General features: G+C 41.3%; 2 protein-coding genes and 1 long non-coding RNA gene across 3 annotated transcripts in view; 2 read left to right on the top strand and 1 right to left on the bottom strand.

Moving 5' to 3' along the window:
* Positions 1 to 7,764: 7,764 nt before the first annotated feature.
* Positions 7,765 to 9,671, top strand: LOC141758637 (uncharacterized). Its single transcript, XR_012591909.1, has 2 exons — positions 7,765 to 8,884; positions 9,388 to 9,671. It is a non-coding gene; the product is annotated as an uncharacterized LOC141758637 (long non-coding RNA).
* Positions 9,672 to 10,259: 588 nt separating this feature from the next.
* On the bottom strand, positions 10,260 to 13,365 carry cox19 (cytochrome c oxidase assembly factor COX19). Its single transcript, XM_074620230.1, has 3 exons — positions 13,186 to 13,365; positions 11,325 to 11,436; positions 10,260 to 10,647 (listed from the first exon to the last, which is right to left on the bottom strand). Exons 1-3 carry the CDS (start codon positions 13,265 to 13,267, stop codon positions 10,554 to 10,556), a joined length of 288 nt encoding a protein of 95 aa, XP_074476331.1. The 5' UTR covers positions 13,268 to 13,365; the 3' UTR covers positions 10,260 to 10,553.
* Positions 13,366 to 15,092: 1,727 nt separating this feature from the next.
* LOC141759060 (arf-GAP with dual PH domain-containing protein 1-like) overlaps positions 15,093 to 21,368 on the top strand; it is a 56,975-nt gene continuing 50,699 nt past the window's right edge. Inside the window, exon 1 of the mRNA XM_074620964.1 lies at positions 15,093 to 15,413. Coding sequence (XP_074477065.1) covers positions 15,323 to 15,413 — 91 coding nt within the window. The 5' untranslated portion in view covers positions 15,093 to 15,322. The remainder of the gene's footprint in view (positions 15,414 to 21,368) is intronic.

The following is a 21,368-nucleotide window of genomic DNA, read 5'->3' as shown; positions in this document are numbered from 1 at the left end:
GAGATTGAGACCATAAACTCATGTTCACAATGTTTACTGAGGTAATAAATCAAGTGAGAAGTAGGCTCATTTTCTCATAGACTTCTATATAATCAGACTTCTTTTTGCAACCAGAGGAGTCGCCCCCTGCTGGCTATTAGAAAGAATGCAAGTTGAAGGCACTTCCACATTAGCTTCACTTTTCAGACCCGGATGTTACCCACTGATTTGACCCAACCTAGTGAGAAAAATGAAATGTATTGCAAGGTTGAATATTTCCCATACACTGGGGAATTTCCTGTCTCATTGCCTTGCTACTCTTATATTCAATAAGAAGAAGAAGAATAAGAACATATAAGGGCTATCAAAGTTAAGGTGACAATAATGTGTTAACGTTATTCATTTCTTTAACGCATTAACGCAACTTGCAAACCAACTTTTTAGGTTGTAGCGGGCTCAGTTTTAAAGCTAAAGTGAAGATACTGGCATCAATTGAAACTAAGAAACCTAATGAATCCATTGGTTGTGTGGTCACAGCCACACAGGGTAATATCATTCCGATTCACACACTCTCATCTCATTAGTTTACTACCTACACAGGTTCATTTAATTTGCAGCCAACCATACCTTTACAATTAACATCACTTATTTGTGTTTAACCTTATATAGTTTAGATTCACACATTAACACTGTGAGGTTACACATATTATTATTTGTTATATTAATCATTTGTTTCTTTGTTTGAGTTGGCTGTTGGGGGAGCTGACTTCCTGGTGGAGATAGGGGCGTGGCTGAGGACTCAAACCAAGTGCTGCCATGAGGACTCAAACTGGGCCAAACCAAGTGCTGCAATGTTATGGGGGGGATTTGGTTGTAGTTAGTTCTGCTTGGTATTTAATTATATTTTGTGTCTATCTTGTTTACCCCTTTGTGTTCTATTTTGGTTTGGCTAAGCCCTATATATATCTGCCCTCATGGTTCATTGTTTATGTTAGTTTTTGTTCAGTTAACATCTGGTTTAATAGTGGGAATAAGTATTGTTATATTACTTTACCCTCTTTTTTGTTAGACCTAGGTATTCAATTATTGTTTAATAATGTTTTGTTATTTTTTTGGCTGAATAAAAAGCCCAAATTATTTCAACAACTCCTGTTTCCTCGTTGCTTCACTGCTTGGTCCCTTACAATTGGTGGCAGTGGTGGGATCATCCAGTGGAGGTCACAGGATTTTTCTTTTGTGGTTCTTTTTAATTTTTTTTGGGGGAAAAAGGAAAAGGAGAATGCCTCATGGAGGAAAGAGGGGGAGGAAACCTGTAAGACAAAGAAATGTCCAGGAGATGCAAAATGCACACCTCCACTACCAGATGCTTCGATAGCAGACTCTGAGGAAGCTGATGGCCCATCCCCCGTACACCATTCTCAGGCCAAAGCTGAGCCCAGTCCCCAACAACCAATCACCATGACTGCCAATCAAGACAGGGCCTCAGCAGGTGAGCTTTGTGCACACCATGTGCCCAGGTTGGAAAGATTAAATGATAACGATGACATTGAACATTTTCTTGTTGCATTTGAGCGCATTGCTGTAGCATGCCGGTGGCAGAAATCAGACTGGGTTTTTCACTTAATACCATTGCTGACAGGCAAAGCTAGAGGTGCACATGTGCATATGGACATTGATGACTCCCTTGACTATGACCATGTAAAATCTGCCATTTTGTCTAAATATGACATTAACCCTGAGACCTACAGGCAAAGGTTCCGCTCCCTAGAGGTCAACCCTGATGAGAGCCCCTGATGAGAGCCCCAAGGAGTTGTATGCAAGGCTCAAGGAGCTTTATGGAAAGTGGATCCAGCCAAAAGGTAAAACTATCCAAGAAATTGGTGAAATGATCATATTGGAACAATATTTAAGAATGCTGTCCCCTGAGCTCCAGGTTTGGATCCGAGAGCATGACCCAGGTTTGACAATGGAGGCTGCTAAGCTGGCTGATGTCTTTGTGGCTGCCCGGAAGAAAGGACAATCATGGAGCTACAACTGCTACAACACATGGAGCACAAAGGACAGCCACAGACCAGCCCAACAGTACAATCAAGGGGGTAAGACTCCCATGTGGGAGAACCAGCCAGCTAGCAGACCATTTAAACCTACTGGGAAAAAGCCAATCTGTTATCTCTGTGGACTAGAAGGCCATACAAAACCCATGTGCCCTAACAATTCAGCTAAAATGACGCAAATGTGCTGTGTACCACGCCCTCATGTTGAACCGGAGCTTAAAAATGACCAGTCTGGTAAAATGATCAACATGGAAGTTAATGGAACAACTATCAAGGCCCTACTTGATTCTGGGAGTGATCAGACACTTGTGCACAGGAAGTTTGTACCACCCAACATTATCAACACCAGAGACACCATTCCAATCTGTTGTGTGCATGGAGATGAGAAGGGCTATTCAACAGCTGACATGTACTTAAAAATAGAGGGGCAAACTTACCTCTTGAACATTGGGGTTGCTGATAACTTGCCTTATTCTGCTGTGCTAGGACGAGACCTTCCAGTGCTCTTTGATTTGTTGGAGCAAGATGAAAGCCGAAAATGTAATGCTGCGGTTACAAGAGCACAGGCAACCAAATGCACTGAGCACTCTGAGACTCTCAATGCCCTGCCTTTTTTCAACGATGAGTTGGAGACAATACAAGTGAAGTCTGGGAAAACCCGGAGACAAAAGAAGCAGGAGAAATTCCAACACAGTGGTGACACCACTAACAAACACTGAGCCGGAATTATCTTTAGGGTTTCAGATACCAGCCAATATCACTGACATGCAGAAAGCTGATCCATGTTTAGTGTCTCTTTTTCAGAGAGTGAAGGAGAGAGAACCCGGAACTGAGCTGGACTTCAACAGAGATGAGTATATTCTGCAAAATGGCATACTCTACCGTCAACAGGGGTCAGTGTTGCAGCTAGTGGTTCCCCAAACAGCTAGAGCCACCGTACTCGCCTTGGGGCACTCAGTTCCCTGGGCTGGCCACCTAGGTAAGCATAAAACCACAGCTCGCATCAAACAGCATTTCCACTGGCCTGGACTACGCAAAGAGGTTGCACAATTCTGTAAAAGTTGCCCTCAGTGCCAAATAACATCTGTTAAAACTCCCTCCAGAGCTCTACTTCAACCGCTGCCCATCATTGGCACCCCCTTCGAGCGCCTTGGGATGGACATTGTCGGCCCTGTTGAGAGAAGCAAGGGGGGGGTACCGTTATATGCTGGTCATAACAGATTACGCTACAAAGTACCCTGAAGTTTTTCCATTGAAATCCATAAAAGCAAAATCAGTAGCTTTCTGTTTGGTGCAGTTCTTTTCCAGAGTAGGCTTTCCTTGTGAGATATTGACTGATCAGGGAACTAACTTCATGTCCTCTCTGCTGAAACAGGTGTATCAGTTACTTGGCATTAGGAGCCTGAGGACCACGCCGTATCATCCCCAAACTGATGGACTGACGGAGCGCTTCAATCAGACCCTGAAGCAGATGCTTCGGAAGTTTGTGAACAGTACTGGTACGGACTGGGATCAGTGGCTGCCATACCTCCTCTTCGCATATAGGGAAGTACCCCAAGCCTCCACTGGCTTCTCTCCATTTGAACTTTTGTATGGACATGAAGTACGAGGGCCTCTCTCACTGCTGAGAGAGATTTGGGAGGGAGACCAGGGGAGGATGAAATCTGTTAACATTATATCCTATGTTGTCCAGATGAGAGACCGATTGGAGAAAATGGGTGAGCTTGCCCAATCACACATGGCGGAGGCCCAAAAACAGCAGAAGTCCTGGTACGATCAGTCAGCCCGACAGAGATCCTTCAATCCAGGACAAAAAGTGCTAGTGCTCCTCCCCAGTGATAACCACAAGCTGTTAGCAAAGTGGCAGGGACCATTTGAGATCCTGAAGAAACTGGGGCCCACCACATATCAGGTATCAACCCCAGGGCGGCCACGCTCAAGTAGGGTACTGCATATAAATCTCTTGAAGGAGTGGGTGCAGCGACCTGAAAGGAAAGCAGAAGTGATGCTCATCAGAGATGTGCTAGAGGAAGTGGAGGAGCAATACCTGCCTGCGGCGGAAGCTGCATTGGACCATGACCTCAGCCACCTCTCGGAGGACAAACAGCTTCAGGTGAGGGCAATCTGTAATTCTGAAGTTTTTCAGGAGAATCCTGGGAGGACAAATATTGTTGAACATGATATTGTTGTTAGAGATGGTACTTCTGTGAGACGACTAAGTTACAGGATTCCAGAACGCCTGCTGGCCTCACTGAAAAAGGAGGTGGACCTGATGCTGTCCCTGGGGATCATTGAGACTTCAAAAAGTGAGTGGTGTAACCCAGTGGTCCTGGTGCCGAAGAAGGATGGAAGCCTACGGTTCTGCATTGACTTCAGGTACCTGAATTCAATTTCTCAGTTTGATTGCTATGCAACACCAAGAATTGATGATTTACTTGAACGGCTTGGAAAAGCGAAATACTTGACCACCTTAGATCTGTGCAAAGGTTACTGGCAGGTTCCACTCACAGGACGATCCAGGGAGCTGACAGCCTTCAGGACACAATGGGGTCTCTTCCAGTTCACAGTCCTGCCATTTGGGTTGCATGGGGCACCAGCAACCTTCCAGAGGCTCATGGACCAGGTACTTTGTGATTTCTCTGGTTTTGTTGCAGCATATCTGGATGACATTGTCATTTACAGTACCACCTGGGAGGAGCATATGGAACATCTGCGTGCTGTCTTAGATGGTCTCCACTCTGCGGGTCTGACCATAAATCCATCAAAATGCACCTTCGCTACCGCAGAGACGGAGTACCTGGGCTATGTCATTGGAAATGGGGTGATACGGCCGCAGGTCAACAAGATCCACGCCATCGAGTCATGTCCTTTGCCACAAACAAGGAAGCAGCTACGATCCTTTCTGGGAATGGCAGGCTTCTATCACCGCTTCATACCACAATTCTCTGCCAGGGCAGCTCTACTCACAGACCTGACTAGATCCCAGTGTCCCAATCAGATCCAGTGGCCCGAGGAGGCAGTGGCAGCTTTCCACGACATCCAGCAATCATTAAGTAAGAAACCCGTTCTGTACAGCCCAAACTTTGATGAACATTTTATTCTGCAAACGGATGCTTCCGACAGGGGTCTCGGGGCTGTGCTGCTCCAGGGACCACCAGGCGACCGTCATCCAGTTGCCTTCATCAGCCGGAAACTGTTCCCCAGGGAGGTTCGATATTCGACGGTGGAAAAGGAGGCACTGGCCATCAAGTGGGCCCTCGACTCATTCCGGTACTACCTCCTGGGGAGAGAATTCACCCTGGAGACAGATCACAAGGCGCTTCAGTGGATGGAGAGGATGAGGGATACGAATGGAAGGATTACCCGGTGGTACCTGGCTCTACAACCATTCCGCTTCAGCGTGCAGCACATCCCAGGCAAGGACAACCTCACAGCTGACTACCTCTCTCGCTGTTCCAGCGAGGGTCCTGAAGGGGGGGAGTGTGTGATGGTCACAGCCACACAGGGTAATATCATTCCGATTCACACTCATCTCATTAGTTTACTACCTACACAGGTTCATTTAATTTGCAGCCAACTATACCTTTACAATTAACATCACTTATTTGTGTTTAACCTTATATAGTTTAGATTCACACATTAACACTGTGAGGTTACACATATTATTATTTGTTATACTAATCATTTGTTTCTTTGTTTGAGTTGGCTGTTGGGGGAGCTGACTTCCTGGTGGAGATAGGGGCGTGGCTGAGGACTCAAACCAAGTGCTGCCATGAGGACTCAAACTGGGCCAAACCAAGTGCTGCAATGTTATGGGGGGGATTTGGTTGTAGTTAGTTCTGCTTGGTATTTAATTATATTTTGTGTCCATCTTGTTTACCCCTTTGTGTTCTATTTTGGTTTGGCTAAGCCCTATACATATCTGCCCTCATGGTTCATTGTTTAGGTTAGTTTTTGTTCAGTTAACATCTGGTTTAATAGTGGGAATAAGTATTGTTATATTACTTTAACCTCTTTTTTGTTAGACCTAGGTATTCAATTATTGTTTAATAATGTTTTGTTATTTTTTTGGCTGAATAAAAAGCCCAAATTATTTCAACAACTCCTGTTTCCTCGTTGCTTCACTGCTTGGTCCCTTACAGGTACCAACCATGTCATACTAACTTGTAAGGAAAGGAGGCTAAATAACACTCCTATCTTACGCTAAATTTTGGTGAGGAAAAAACTGTAATGGCCATTTTCAAAGGGGTCCCTTGACCTCTGACTTCAAGATATGTAAATGGGTTCTATGGGTACCCACGAGTCTCCCCTTTACAGACATGCCCACTTTATGATAATCACATGCAGTTTGGGGCAAGTCATAGTCAAGTCAGCACACTGACACACATCATCACATACTTATATTCTTCTCACACACATATATTCTTGTGTAGGAGAATGTATGTGTGTGTGAGTGCAAGAATGAATTATGTCTTGTACGTCCCCTCATATGTCTGTCTCGCTCTCTCTGTCTGTGTGTGTGTTGCTGTGGGTGTTGCTCCTCCGCTCACTCTCCTGACTCATTGATTGCTGCCAAGCTGATTCACCTGTTCCAAGCTGCACATCACCTGCAACCCATCTACTCCCCAACGCTGCATCAACCCACCGCTTCTTAGCCAGATCATTTACTCGGCTACAGTCATAGTTCACGTCCTATAGGCTGCTTGAATAGTGCAGTTTATTTATTACTTGTGTGTTAATTCTGGTTCCTCTCAAAAGTTTTTGGGCTTATTTGTGACTTGGCTGTGTAACAACAGAGTGAAAAACATACAATTTCCCTAAGGGGATCAATGAAGTATATCTTCATCTTCTTCTAGAAATGAACTGAAAACGGGTGCCATTGATCATTTAAGAGCATATGAACACTTTATGCCTGTGCACGTCTGACCTCTTGTGGCTAAAATGAGTCTAACATTGTATCACATACAGTGCAAATAAAATGACGGTTTGGTGCAGCATGGGAGAGTTATCTGTCCATCTGTGCAGTGTAGGAAACCAGTTGGAATGGACTATTGCCAATAGAGCCTCCTAAAGTCCTTTCTTCTGTTATCAAGCAAAACATTTTTTCATAGAAAGTTTTAAGGTTTTCAAAGAATGTACAGATGGAAAAGAAACATCTGGAGGCTCATTACTTTGCCTGTATAATAATGGTGTTTTTTTTTTTTTTCACTGGTGAACCACCAAGAGATACTGGATCCAGTTCAAGCTCAGTTCCCAACATTTCAAACAGGACAGTTTCCCAGTATTTTTGTAATTTGGAACAGGACCAAAAACAACGTGGAAGGCTGCCCGTATTTGTTTTGCATTTAGAATTCTTATTTTAATCAATACATTGTATTATTCAAGATGATTTAACCTGGACCAGTGATAAACAGCTGGTTCAGAGAAAAGAGCAGGTTGGCTCTGCAACTGATAATCCAGATGTTTTGGCCATTGTTCTCAGCAGCTGTACAGCAGCGCCCTGCAAATCCTCTTATGTCATCTCCCTGAGCACACATTCCCTCCACAACAAACACTCCGCCTCTTCATACTGTACACATGATTCAAGACATGTTTGTTCAGCGAGTTTCCTGATTCCTGAATCAGGCTCCGTTATTCACTACCACGTATCTACTATACAGAGTCATACTTTGGACGCAGGATGCATTTTTACATTAGCTTTGAAGTGTGTCTCATAACTATGTTGCTCTGCAGTTCCCTCAGCTTTGCAGAGCTTTTAGCTTCTTTCAGCTCATTGTTTTGCTTTTCTGGTCCACATCACTACCGTTTTTGCTCAGTCTCAGTGCTCTCATTGAACTCGTTTTCCAGCCGCAGCGACTGTTTTCGGAGAAAATATCCAATAAATCTACTGTACACAGACAACATATAACCTGAGCATTTAGCAGATAAATAATTTATGGCCAGGAGCAAATACTAAATATTGAATTTAGGGCTGTCAATCGATTAAAATATTGAATCGCGATTAATCGCATGATTGTTCATAGTTATTAATCGCAAATTAATCACACATTTTTTTGTCTGTTCAAAATGTGTCTTTGAGGCGGATTTGTCAAGTATTTAATACTCTTATCAATATGGGAGTGGGCAAATATGCTGCTTTATGCAAATGTATGTATATAGTTATTACTGGAAATCAATTAACAACACAAAACAATGATAAATATTGTCCAGAAACCCTCACAGGTACTGCATTTAGCATAAAAAATATGCTCAAATCATAACATGGCAAACTGCAGCCCAACAGGCAACAACAGCTGTCAGTGTGTCAGTGTGCTGACTTGACTATGACTTGCCCCCAAACTGCATGTGATTATCATAAAGTGGGCATGTCTGTAAAGGGGAGACTCGTGGGTACCCATAGAGCCCATTTACATTCACATATCTTGAGGTCAGAGGTCAAGGGACCCCTTTGAAAATGGCCATGACAGTTTTTCCTCATCATAAGGAAGTAAGATAGGAGAGTTATTTGGCCTCCTTTCCTTACAAGTTAGTATGACATGGTTGGTACCAATGGATTCCTCGGGTTTTCTGGTTTCATATGATGTCAGTATCTTCACTCTAGATTTAAAACTGAGCCCGCTACGACCTAAAAATCGCAAGTCAGGTTAATGCGTTAAAGAAATTAGTGGCGTTAAAACAGATGTGCTAATGTGTTGTATTAATGCATTATTATCGCGTTAACTCTGACAGCCCTAATTGAATTGTTTCTGTCCCCTCTTTGTCTCGACAGTTTTACCACTGCGAACAAAACTCACCTCTGTGTGGATCCAGAAGCCAAGTGGCTCAGTAGAAGATTCCAAAGGTTACAAAAAGTAAGTTTGGAAGATACACTTTCAGGAAGAAATGTCAAAGCTGAAAGTGTTAAAAAGTAATGAGCAAATCTTGTTCATGATTTTTGTTATTTTTATATTAACTATTAATAACACTTAGTATTATAACAATTATTAAAGGAGAACTACACCCATTTTCAAAATGGTCTAAAACAGTCCAAAAATAGTAGTAAAAATCAACAACTCAAATCCAAAAACTACTGGGATAAAACTCAGATTTGTGATGTCATGGGGTATAAAGTATAGACCTGTCCTAGACCATATGAATAACATGTATGAATTTTGAAAATGGGTGTAGTTCCCCTTTAATTAATAATTTCTTTTTTTTAAATTTTTTTTTCCCATATTCCATATTCCCAGGATAGCAATTGATGTTGTACATTTACAGAAAATCAAATGTGTCATGAATTTGGGAACTGTGAATTCCTTAAATGTTGCACCTTTAATTTTCTACAGATTAACCAATAGCTTGTATTTCTCCACAGAGAGGGATATGTTGCCACTGAAAGGCCTTCAACAGCCAAAATGACAATAACACATCACGACTTCTGAGCAGAAATCTTCACAGTTACATGATTCTTTTCTTTAATATCTTAAATTTACAACTTCATTTGTCTATTGTTTCAATCAAGATATTAAATACTGGAGTCATTTTGACCAAGTCTCATACTATACGCAGCCATTGGTACGCAGATATGCATTTACACAAACCTTGAACATCTGTTAAGGATTTTGTTAAATATAATAAAATAAAAAATAAATGTCTAGACTTCTGCTTTAACAGTATTTTTAACATTTTCACTACATTAAGAGGCATTTTTTTTTTTTTTTTAACTGTATCAAGCCTTATAGGATAAGTCTGGCGATATCTTATATTTTTCTTATCTTATTATGAGTAAATCTCATGAACAGGCCAACAGTGAATTGGTCCTAACAAGTATTTTCTATGTAACCAAGATATAGCTTATTCTAAACTGTGTTTTTTATATGATGGGCGGGTTAGATAGTCACTCTAAATCACATTTGAGTGGATACTTTATGTAACCGCCACCAAGTTCAAGATGAGAAAACAGCAAGAGAAAAAAGGGATTTTTATATAAAAATACATTATACTGTATATATCTATATATCTATATCTAGATATATAGATATATCTAGATCTATATATCTAGATCTAGATATATCTAGATATCTAGATCTAGATATATCTATATATAGATATATCTATATATATATAGACCAATTGTATTACTGTTTATCGTGGATTAAATCCATCCATACAAATGCAGAACCAATAATTTGCCAGCAGATGTCACCATTTTGACAGTATCACATGCTAGAGTCAATCTACACACAGTTTAGTTTAAATACAAAATATTTATTGACCTGTCAAAACAGCATCTCCATATATTACACATTATATCTTATGTACACAAAGGATTGATAAAATTAGTTTGTTCTCTGTGACAAACTAAGACCCCAATGTCCTCTTGCTGGCCCGCATCCTCAAAGTTCTTTGAAGCCATTCTCCTCAGCTTCACACTCACAGCAGTCTTTGCTTTGTGTTGTCATCTTATTAACAACAAATTGTTTGATACGTTAAGTTCACAGCAACACCATCCTCGCATTTATGACACAGCAGCTGTCTGTGTCAGGGTTTAGTGTCGCCGTCTGCTTGGCTGTGAGGTGGATCCATCATGTCCTTGAAACCCAGTTTTTCCAGAGGCTCCTTGGCCATCAGCTGACTGGAAAACACAAGATAACAAGGGAATTATCTAATGAAAAATGACAATTCTTGTTTAAAAGTATAACTAGAGTGTGTTTAACTTTACTCCACCAGACATAAGGATTATAAGAATTGTATTTTTTTGGTATTTGTATTGTATTTTTTTTCCATAATAATTTATTGGAAGTAACATCAGGTTTAAAGAAACATACAAATAAAGCATAAACATGAATGATTGTCCCTCCTTATTGTGGTATTTTCCCCCACTGCTGATGCAAAAAGGAAAAAGAACAAAAAACAAAGTTAAATTTAAAAAAAGAAGAAAAGAAGAGCAAAAAGAAGATTAAAAAAAATATATTAAATAAATAATAAATAAAGTACACATAAATAACAAAAAACTAAGTTAAATTAAAAAAAGAAAAAAAGAAAGAAAAGAAAATAACAAACAAATATGAAATAAATAATGTACACATTGCCAGTAATAATAATTATAGGATGAATCCCAAACTACAGATGAAATAGGCTGATAAACTTTACATCAAATACTCATTGCTTCAAACAAGATACGTTCAGTCGTCTCATAAGTACCAAGCTCAGTGACATCAAGAACAAATAGACAAATTAACTGTTAGTAGTCATTTCTGTTTACACAATTCAAACTTAATGAAGAGCTGTATTTTGTATGAGGTTTCTTACTTTTCCATGCGGCATTCCAGGTAGTCTTTGGACTGCAGTCTGCACTTGGAGTTGTCGAAGCTGTTGTCTTTCAGGCATCTCATAAAGGTCTCCTTGAAGGCTTTACACTCTCCTGAAATGATAAGGTACATCCAGTGTGAAGGTACAGACATGGACCAGAGCAGTAAATATTATTCCTTGACTGAAAATGTCCTCTGTGTTTGTACCCACTTCTGCTGCTGCTAGATTGTACTAACAATAGCCATTTTCGTTGTTAATGTTCATAATGATAATTTAATAGTGTAAAAAAAATTGTATTTCCCTCCTGTTAAAATGATAGCACCCCTCTCGGTGGTTAGGGGGATAAGGGTTGGTTCAGGTTTAGGCAAAGGGGACACATAACGACGGGGAAACAGTATTCGACACAACGATACCATACCATACGATACAACTTTATTGTCAGTTTGCACTGAAATTCATTTTGCGTCCATAGGCAGCTTAGTTTGAGAAAAAGTACACATACAATAGACATCCTGTTACCATAGACAGACAGACAAGTAAGACCCATCAGACAAAAACAAAACACATCACAATTATTCATACATAACCTGTTACAAAATGACCATTTACATGTCTTTAGCAGCACATTCATTATTATTTAGCAACAAGATGGACTGATGGACAAAGCGTTCTTGAGCCTGATGGGGTTAAATGTAGGGACTCTGAATCGCCTCTTGGAGGGCAGAAGTTGATATTCCCCATTTAAAACATGGAAGGGATCAGAAGAGATGCTGTTGGCCAGTCTGAGCATGCTCTTGTTGTGAGCTGATTGAAAGTAGGCTGTCACAGGTTGGCCAATGATCTTCATGCAGATTTTGATTTGGCTATAAAGTTTATTTTTACGTTTTACAGAGCGACTACTGAGCCAGACTGTGCTGCTGTATCTTCTTACAAGTAAATTCAATGTGAGGGGTCCATGATCGGGTGGAGTCTATCATCAGAACTCCCAGGTATTTGTATGAAGAGCCTGTTTAATTTCTACATTATGAATTGTAACTGTAGGCAGCTGACAGTCAGGAGGAAGGCCAAAAATAATTTATTCTGTCTTGCTAGCTGTTAGTAGATAAGTTGTTAGTTGTTAATGATAAGATGGTTTTTGTCACACCATTCAATCAGCCAGTCAACATTACACTGATGCAAACTGAGGTCATCGCTGTCAGTCAGCAGAGAAATGAAGGTGGAATCATCAGTACTTTAAAAGAAGTTGGTTGGGCACCCTGGTGGTGCAATCAGCAGTGTACAAAGTAAACAACACAGGTGAACTAATGCATCCTTGAGGTGCTCCAACATCAGTCCTGATGGAGGAAGAGAGTGTCATTTACTTTTACTCGCTGTATTCTGTTACAACAACACCGGCTAATGCTACATGTAGCTGCTGTTGGAGCTAGTGCTGCTATGTGTAGCTACTTACATTTGGATAATAGTTGTCAACACTGGGCTGGGTTTATCAGTTGGATACTTTATTAAATCTAGTTTACTCTTTCTAGTTTCTCAAGATTACCAACCCTACATTTAACGTTACAGTGTCGCAGGGCTGAGCTACAGATCTCCACATTAAAATGTAACAAAAATGAGAAACTACTGTAGGAGGCGGTCAGTTTGATCACTCAATGTGCTTCCTCACTTCACCCGGAGAACAACAGCTGGATGTCTCCAGAGACAGGTCGCTGTTTAACAGCTGCACAATACTACACTATGTCTGCCTCTGCTTGAATTAATAGCTAACTCAAAATGATCCATGTTGCTGAACACGCAGGAGCTGTAGCAGCAGAATGAGTTGAGACTAACAGTGTTACAGAGTTACAGTGTGTTATTATCTCACCGAAGTGATCCAGAGGGAACGAGCCTTTATCAGGAGCTCGAGGCTTGAAACTCTTCGTCCCGAAGTTCATGGCGGTAGACATGTTTCTGTGTTTAGTTAAAGACAAGACTGCTTTGAAAAGTCTTCTGTTTGCTAAATCACACGAAGGCAACAGCAACAAATGACCCTGTTGTCGCGTTAATATGACGTCTTGTTTCGTTGCCGTCGCAACTAGACATTAGTAGTCGATTGAATCGCATTGACGATCGATCAGGTTTTTTCGATTAAGTCCTAATAACTTAACGTGTTTATTTACCAAATATTAATCAATCACTTAGTTCTTTATAAACTAATAATTTTATAAAGCCCATCAATGCAAAAAAAAAAATACAAAATTGTCTTGTCTATAATAAACGCACAATCTCCTGCACGCAGGCTGATGAGAGAGAACCAGCTAGTCTAGGTAAATAAATAAATAAATAATAACCCTATATACATGAAGGGAAAACCTGCTGAAGGTGCACATGACACAACATGGCCAAATGATAAAATAGGAGTATTATACTGGCATAGCCTAAACAGGACTAAAAACATACATATTACCATTAAATGCACCCCAATACTGTCTCAAGAACTAGGCCTACAAAATAAAAGTAATTTAGTGATAGACTAGGCCCTAGGCCTACTATAAAACTAAAAAATCTATGGATTATTTTTTTTTCACTTTATAAACTAATAACTTAAATAATAAACGTATAAACCGGTGGACACTATCTCATGATAAAGAACCAAACAGATAAAAATAGCTGATGATACCTAAAGTATATAAACAGAGGACAGTCATGCAAAATATAGCCCACGACACAATATATACCTCTAATACTAAATATAATATAATATGCAATGTGATATTCTAGAAATATGTAAAGGGTCATTCCTGTTATGTAGCAACATTTCAGATTTTAAAGACATATTAAAGCTGCTGTGGGTAGAATTGGAGCAAATATGATTTTAAAAAGATTTTTTTATAAAAGGTAATCTGAAAAAAATTGTGTGCCGGTGTCCTCCGGTGTCCTCCGGTGTCCTCCGGTGCTCCTAATGGCATCTGCAAGATTTCACAGACCGGAGGAAAGCAACCAATCAGAGCTGAGCTGTAGCCTTGCCGTCTCTGAGCAGCTGTCAATCACTCGCAGACTTTGATGAAACGGTCAAACTAGGCAGCGCTGATCAAATATGAATCAATATTCTGTTACTGTAATGACTATTTCTCACCTCAAATGTTTTCAGAATCATCTTGTAGTGTACAGTTTAGCTGTAAAATGAGAAAGTTTGTGACCCGGCAACCATGTTGAGATCAGTTGAGGAAATACCAAGCACCGCCCACCAGCCGGAGCAGACTTTCTAATTTTACATGAGAACTATAAACATTTGAGGCTAGAAATAGGCATTACAGTAACAGAATAATAAATATTTAATAAAAAAAAAAAATAGATTTGTATTTGATCAGCGCTGCCTAGTTTGACCGTTTGATCGGAGCAAGTGATTGACAGCTGCCTCCGTTGAATGAACAGCCAATAGGAACGCTCTCTCTCTGAAATGACCTGTGATTGGCCAAAATTTCCCATTATAGGCTAGATGTTCTAAAGCCTGAAAACAGAGCCATGAGGAGGAGCAGAAGTCTAGTTTTCTCTCAGAACACTTGAATTACAATATGCTGAAAGGTTATTATGGGATTTTTGCCCAATGATGCAAAAAAATATTCTCCCTAATGCAGGTTTAAATTCTATTTAAATTCTGGTTGTCCACCGCTGGGTGTCTCACTTCCATAAGATTTGACAAGGGGTGGAGGGACTAGAAGAGAAGACGAGGAGGAGGTGATGGGAACATATAGGCTTGATTATTATGCAGTCAGTGAGACTCAGTAATACAGAGAGAGAGAGAGAGAGACACAGAGAGAGAGAGAGAGAGACACAGAGAGAGAGAGAGAGACAGAGAGAGAGAGAGAGAGGTTTCCTCCAGCAGCAGCAGCACCGGCTCGGATCATCCAGTCTCCTCTCTACTTCAGATCGGAGGTGACAGGTGATCGAGCGGTCGGTCGGTGTGTCTGGATGTTCTCTGGCAGCAGGCTTCTGGAGAGGCTGGACGGATAAACTCCCTCATGGCGCTGGAACCGGAGGGGAACAACCGGCTCCTGCAAGACGTGCTGGTGAGACCGGGCAACGGAACGTGCGCGGACTGCGGCAATCCAGGTAAGAACCCCCCCCCTCCCTCATCCCCCATCACCCTCCATCTATAGCCAGTGCATGCAGCTGCAGCAATGCATGTGAGATGCTGTGATCATCAAGGTGGGATCACCAACTGGTGCTTCAAAAACCCAACAAGTCTGAGTGAATCGGGTCCAGATCTGATGACAGTAAAGGCCTGGTTAGGACTTTCCTACCTGAAAACACCCTTTTCTTTTCTGCAGGTGTAATGAGGCCCTAGAGACTCTGGACTCTGGACTTAAAGTCTGAGCCATAAACACATAAAACACTCCTGTGTGTGTGTGTGTGTGTGTGTGTGTGTGGCTGTCATGGTGTGTGAGGGTACACAAAGACATGTCAACTATCCCCCTCTACAGCTAGTATTGTGTCCACAGTGTGTGTGTGTTGTGGTCTGGTGTCATCATGTTCTACACTGTCAGCATACACCATACATGCAGCTCGCTCACTCATTATTGCTGTGTGCATTTTGGTTTCATTTAAATGGCCCAAATCTTTCACCAGGGTTATGCTATTCTTCATCCCTTTCTTCATCTCTCCAGCCTCTCTCCACATGCATTCCCTCTTTAATCCTCCTCTCTCTCCTACCCCTCCTTTCTTCTCACTGAAATGGCAATAAACCAGTGAGTGGCCACAGAGGCTCCAGTACCGGGCCGTACGCCCAGTGCTTTGGAGCCGAGCCCGCCCAGGATGCCTGTTCCTTGGCCCTGGTTACGGCTCCTCCGAGGACTGGCTGTTCGGGAGCAGCTTTTGGAGCCATGAGGCGCTCTCGCTAAAAATTAGATAGCTTTGTTCTGACACTTGAAAAGAGGGATTTCATTTTGACCAGAGGAGGGTGTTATCTTGTTGAGAAAATAAGCAGAGAAATGGCTCTCACAATGGTTGGTGCTGTATGTGTATGTGTGTGTGTGTATGTGTGTGCGTGTGTGTTGACAAGCAGTAACTGACATTTTTATGTGACCTTTTGCTTCTCAGTACCACGAACTTCATCTCTATGGCAATGGGATATTGATTTTGGTATCGGAAGCGTTCTGGTTTCCATTTGCAGTTCGAGTAGTATTGACCGATCATGTTCGAGCAAGCTTTGGTTGAATGCAGGTAAACAGTCGGCAGAAGAGACGGAATGCGTCGGCTGAAATGCAATCTTGGAACCAACCGGCTATCGTCCGACGATGATTTAGCTTTTTATTGGTTTAAAATTAGCCTGTAAACTGTCTGCTTGTGAAACAATCCGATCGTAAATGTCGTCTCTCAACTCCCAACTCCAGCCTCGCATCTCAAGTTGCTAATTGGACGGAAAAGGAAATCTTGTCCCGGATATCCGCTGGCTACACCGGAAACCCAAAAATATAGCACCTTGCATTCGTCGTTGAAGACCGTTCCGAGATTGCTACCAATATACATAACTCAGTTCAGCTCGTAGCCAGCTCATTCAAACTTGGTCTAAAATCTCTTTTAAAGATATTCATGGTTCCCAGAGGATGCATCCTACTGTCTTTGGTGATTGCCTCACTTTTCCTCTAGCTCCACCAGCAGGTCAAGGTTTTTACTTATCCTGTAAATTTATCTCAACCTCTATGCTATGGATTGGCACAAAATTTCGTACAGATATTCATGGTCCCAGCAGGATGAATAACTTTGGTGATCCCTTTTGAAGTGGTGTTGTATGAGGTACTTGTCCATAGTCAGTGTATTACCTACAGTAGATGACGGTCGGCACGCCCCCAGCTTGGAGAAACAGACAGGAACACCGGCACCAGAGCAAAGCAATACAATTCTGTTGATGGGGTCCACAGCAAAACATATTTTAGTCACCTAAAAGAAAGGCTCAACTAAAAAAAATTATATATCCTTAAGTGTACGCTATATTTAGAATATTTTCTGACGGAGAGATCATAGATACGTTTCACTTTCAGTTCCCCATCACAAGAAAGGAAACGGCGGTCTGACGGCAAGATAAAGCGGTGAAAATATTCTAAATATAGTGTACACTTAAACGGATATACATTTTTTATTAGGTCAGCCTTCCTTTTAGGTGGCTGAAATTAGTTTTTTTGCCACCCCCGTCCTCAGCACTGTATGGTTTTGCTCCGGTGTTGGTACTCCTACTGTATGTAATACACCTACTAAGCACCCACCCTCCGGTAAACACTGTCATCTCTGTCAGAACTGTTGCCGTTATTTGCACTGTTTGTGCTGAAAAATCCTATTATATTTATAATATTTTATTGTTCAACACAGGCCATTTCGGTAGAATATGACAATAGAATAGAAATAATTTTGTTTTACTTTTGTACGTCACTTTTTAGGTGGACGTTTTACTGACTGTCTGGTAGTGGCTTTCAGTCCAAAATGGCGGAAGTGTAGCTTTGATGCTGGGCGCTGATGTTGCAATGGAACCAACAATTGACTTTCACTTCTTTTGCCAATATACGTCCTTCGCTGTGAGCTGCAAGCCGCCAGCTCAGCAGTCGCCATGTTGCGAGCCTTGTGGAGGCAATAGATACGCTCAATACCACCATGCCTAAGTAGAGCCTCACAGAGATGGCTGCTGGCCTTGTTTTGGGGGAAATTGGCACAATTACTGATCCCCATATGGCCTTATTTGACCTAAACTGTTCTGCAACGATCCACAGTGCCTATTGGAAACATTGGCTCTGATTGTTCCCCTGTTGAGATTGTTGATCAGTTTTGCCCGGCGGGCATGCTGCTTTCACCTTTGCAATCATTACATAATCAAATTTAGCCTCAGTGAAGCGAAGGTGGGACAGATGTTCTGTGTTGCGCGGCAGTTGCTGAATAGTCAGAGAAGCTGGTAATTGCAGGGTGACTGAATGATCACAGCGAGGAAAACCTCAGCTGGTGAAGTGACTCATACATGCTCTCTTATCCCTCAACAAGCGCTCAGATTCCCTTGAGCAAGGCACACTTGTAAACACGACCGCTTGTAGAAGCTGCTTAGTGGTCGACAGTATGTATCCAACAGCTGCTTTCTCCCACATTTGCATTCAAGCACCGGGCTCGTTTCATGAAATTTCAGGAGAGCAGGCACCACAGATGAGAAGCGTTAGGATAGCCATCCATCAACCAAACTTATCTTTTTCCATCCCCGTGCTACCAGATCAGGCATTCCCAGGCTCATAATTCACATCTCATAATGGTCAAGATATGAATTATTGATGCTGGCGCGGCGGCTGCGTCCTAGATGGGGACAGGATCTTATCTCAGTGGCCTTTTCAGAAAAACATCACGGTTTCATTACAGCTCAAAACACCACATATCATCTCAACACAGCAAAGGAAACAAACAAACATTTGGAATCTGTAGGTAGTGTAGACCTATGGGTGTATACTAGCAGTGTAACGATATGTTTTTACAACGATACGATACGATTTCCATGGTACCGATACGATTCAAGGAGGATATTTGGCTCATCTAGAGCGATACAATACGATACGATTCAATGATTTGAATCGATACAGTAACTTTTTTTGCCAAAAATTCAGTCAGTGTGACTGTGAAATAAATATCTGATACTGGACAGTGCAGGTCAGGATTCCTCAAAGTTTTTCTTGTAAGGGAATCAGGGATAAATGAATCACGGATATAAACAAGTAAACAACGATTAATGGCAAATACATACAGCTTTTATTTGAAAATAATAAAAAGTGCAACTGCAGGACCTGCTGCTTCAGTTCTCAAGATACAAGGCAGTGCAATATTTAACAAAAAATATAATAAACCAACTTCTATTCAAGTTAAATGAACAGTGGTTTAACCTGCTGCTTCTGTTCTCATTTTCAATATAAACGGTAGAGCAATAATACAGAGATGAACCGCTGATAGTGATCAAACAGCTTTGGACAGAATCATTCCTCTACAAACGCTGTTTAAATAATTTGATAGAGTAATCAAGTTTAACATTTCTTTATTAATAAAAGTGCTAAGAAAAACTTTTATTATAACGTTTGTCGTCCTTAAATACAAGGTGCAAATCCTTAGTATCGATTCAATCGATTTTTGCGTTTCAAATCGATTTTATATCGATATACTATACGTCTCCCGTGAAGGACAACTTGCCGAGTACCTATCGATGTAGTTGGATCGTAGGAATATAAATCGATACATCGATGTAGTAGATGAATCGTTACACCCTTAGTGTATACTGTATACTGATGAGCCAACTAGGTTGGTAGACTGATATTTGATTGATAAATGACAGATGTTAGCATTGCCATTGTGAGAAGACATCATGGATTACTCAGTCATTGGGCATTTCTGAAGTCACAGTTAATATAATACTTAGTTGCCTTTAATTGGGGCTAATGAAAGTTACCACTTGTTTACCCCAAATTACATGTTTATACGCTACTTTTGTTTGCCTCTAAAAATATGTAGATGAAATCATCTGAAAAGTAAAACTAGAATTACCACTTTGTGGTTGTATTCCTCCGCCAACCAGTCAAGTTGCAGTTTACATGCATGTCTGTCCAAAATGTCATCACTTCATCATTTCATCTTATTAGACATTTGTGTGAAATTGTCAATTAGTATATGAATACTTCAGTTATGACCAAAAACGTGTTTTTGTGAGGTTACAGTGACCTTGACCTTTGACCAACAAAATCAGTTCATCCTTGAGTCCAAGTTGATGTTTTTGCCAAATCTAAAGAAATTCCCTTCTGGATTCGCAACGAAAACTTTTAAAAAAAAATATTTTTCTTGCTAAAAAAAAAGTTTTTTGATAGCAGTGTGGAAAGTTTTGCTCTCAAACCTATTCTGCTTGACAGCATAATAAAGACCCAAAAGCACCTCCATAGCCAACATGATTTGCTGTAGCTATCAAGGTGTCATTACCGAGGCAAACATGCAGTCAGATATTTCATGATGATACACAAAAGTTTACCAATTTTGCATAACTAGAAAGACAATGGAATGACCTCCCATATGGCTGCTGCATTACATCACATTAAACCCCTCTATTGCATGTGAATCTGCAGGCTTACAGAGTAAAGACAGACTATCACATCATCAACAGTGACCCTGGCTGTCCTCCCTTAACTCTTGTCTTATCTTCCCATCACACACACAGCATCCATTAACCGGACAGAAAGCCTGCCGTAATTGGTCTGAAAACACACAAAGTGGCAACACCGCTTGTGCGTTCTTTATGCTTAGTCATTCTTACTCTGCCCTTCCTTACCTTTGCGCTTTTCCCCCCCTATCTTTTCACTGCTGGTGTGCTCAGATGAGACCGCTCAGAGGCTGAGCCGGGAGCTTATACGGCAGGGTTTCTCTGTAGCTCAGCAGCGTTCAGCGTAGTGCTGCCCTTCGCTAAGGACACACAAACGAGTAATTCCCTCCGGAGAGAAGCCTCAGCAGTCCTCCGAGGTGTGAGGAAGGTGTTTGTTGAACGGCAAAAACAGCAGGAACTATGATGAGATAGGAAGGGGGTTTAGGCTCCTATAGCAGCCCGCTCACGGCTTTCCACACTATTTTACAATGTCTTTTTATGGGAAAGTTGGAGAAAACAAAAACTTTTCTGCATTTCCCATCGCAGGTGTCTTTATAAAAACTGGTGTGAATAAGTGGCCCCAGACTATTAAAGCATTGTGTTTCCTGAGCAAATGCAGGCTTTTATTCTGAGTCTTTCACACAGATGTTTTGTCTTGTTTTATTTGCAGTTTAATAAGAAAATTAAATGTCAGCTCACATTTTTAGGCATTGGATTCACAGCCATAGCACACTACAGCATTCAACCTTTGTGATGTGGTACCCAGGCTGGTCTCATACACCATTCGTAGCTACACCTACGAAAAGTAATGCACTGTAGTTTGTGTATATCCCACAGAATCAATTTGTGTGTAATTCACGTAATCGTGAAGCAGGAAATATAAATGGTGGCGAACGCCGCGTAGGGAGGAAGTTGGCGTGGATGGGTGG

Source organism: Sebastes fasciatus, chromosome 20 (assembly GCF_043250625.1).
Source record: "Sebastes fasciatus isolate fSebFas1 chromosome 20, fSebFas1.pri, whole genome shotgun sequence".
Lineage (NCBI taxonomy): Eukaryota > Metazoa > Chordata > Actinopteri > Perciformes > Sebastidae > Sebastes > Sebastes fasciatus.
This window is presented reverse-complemented; position numbering and strand designations above follow the sequence as displayed.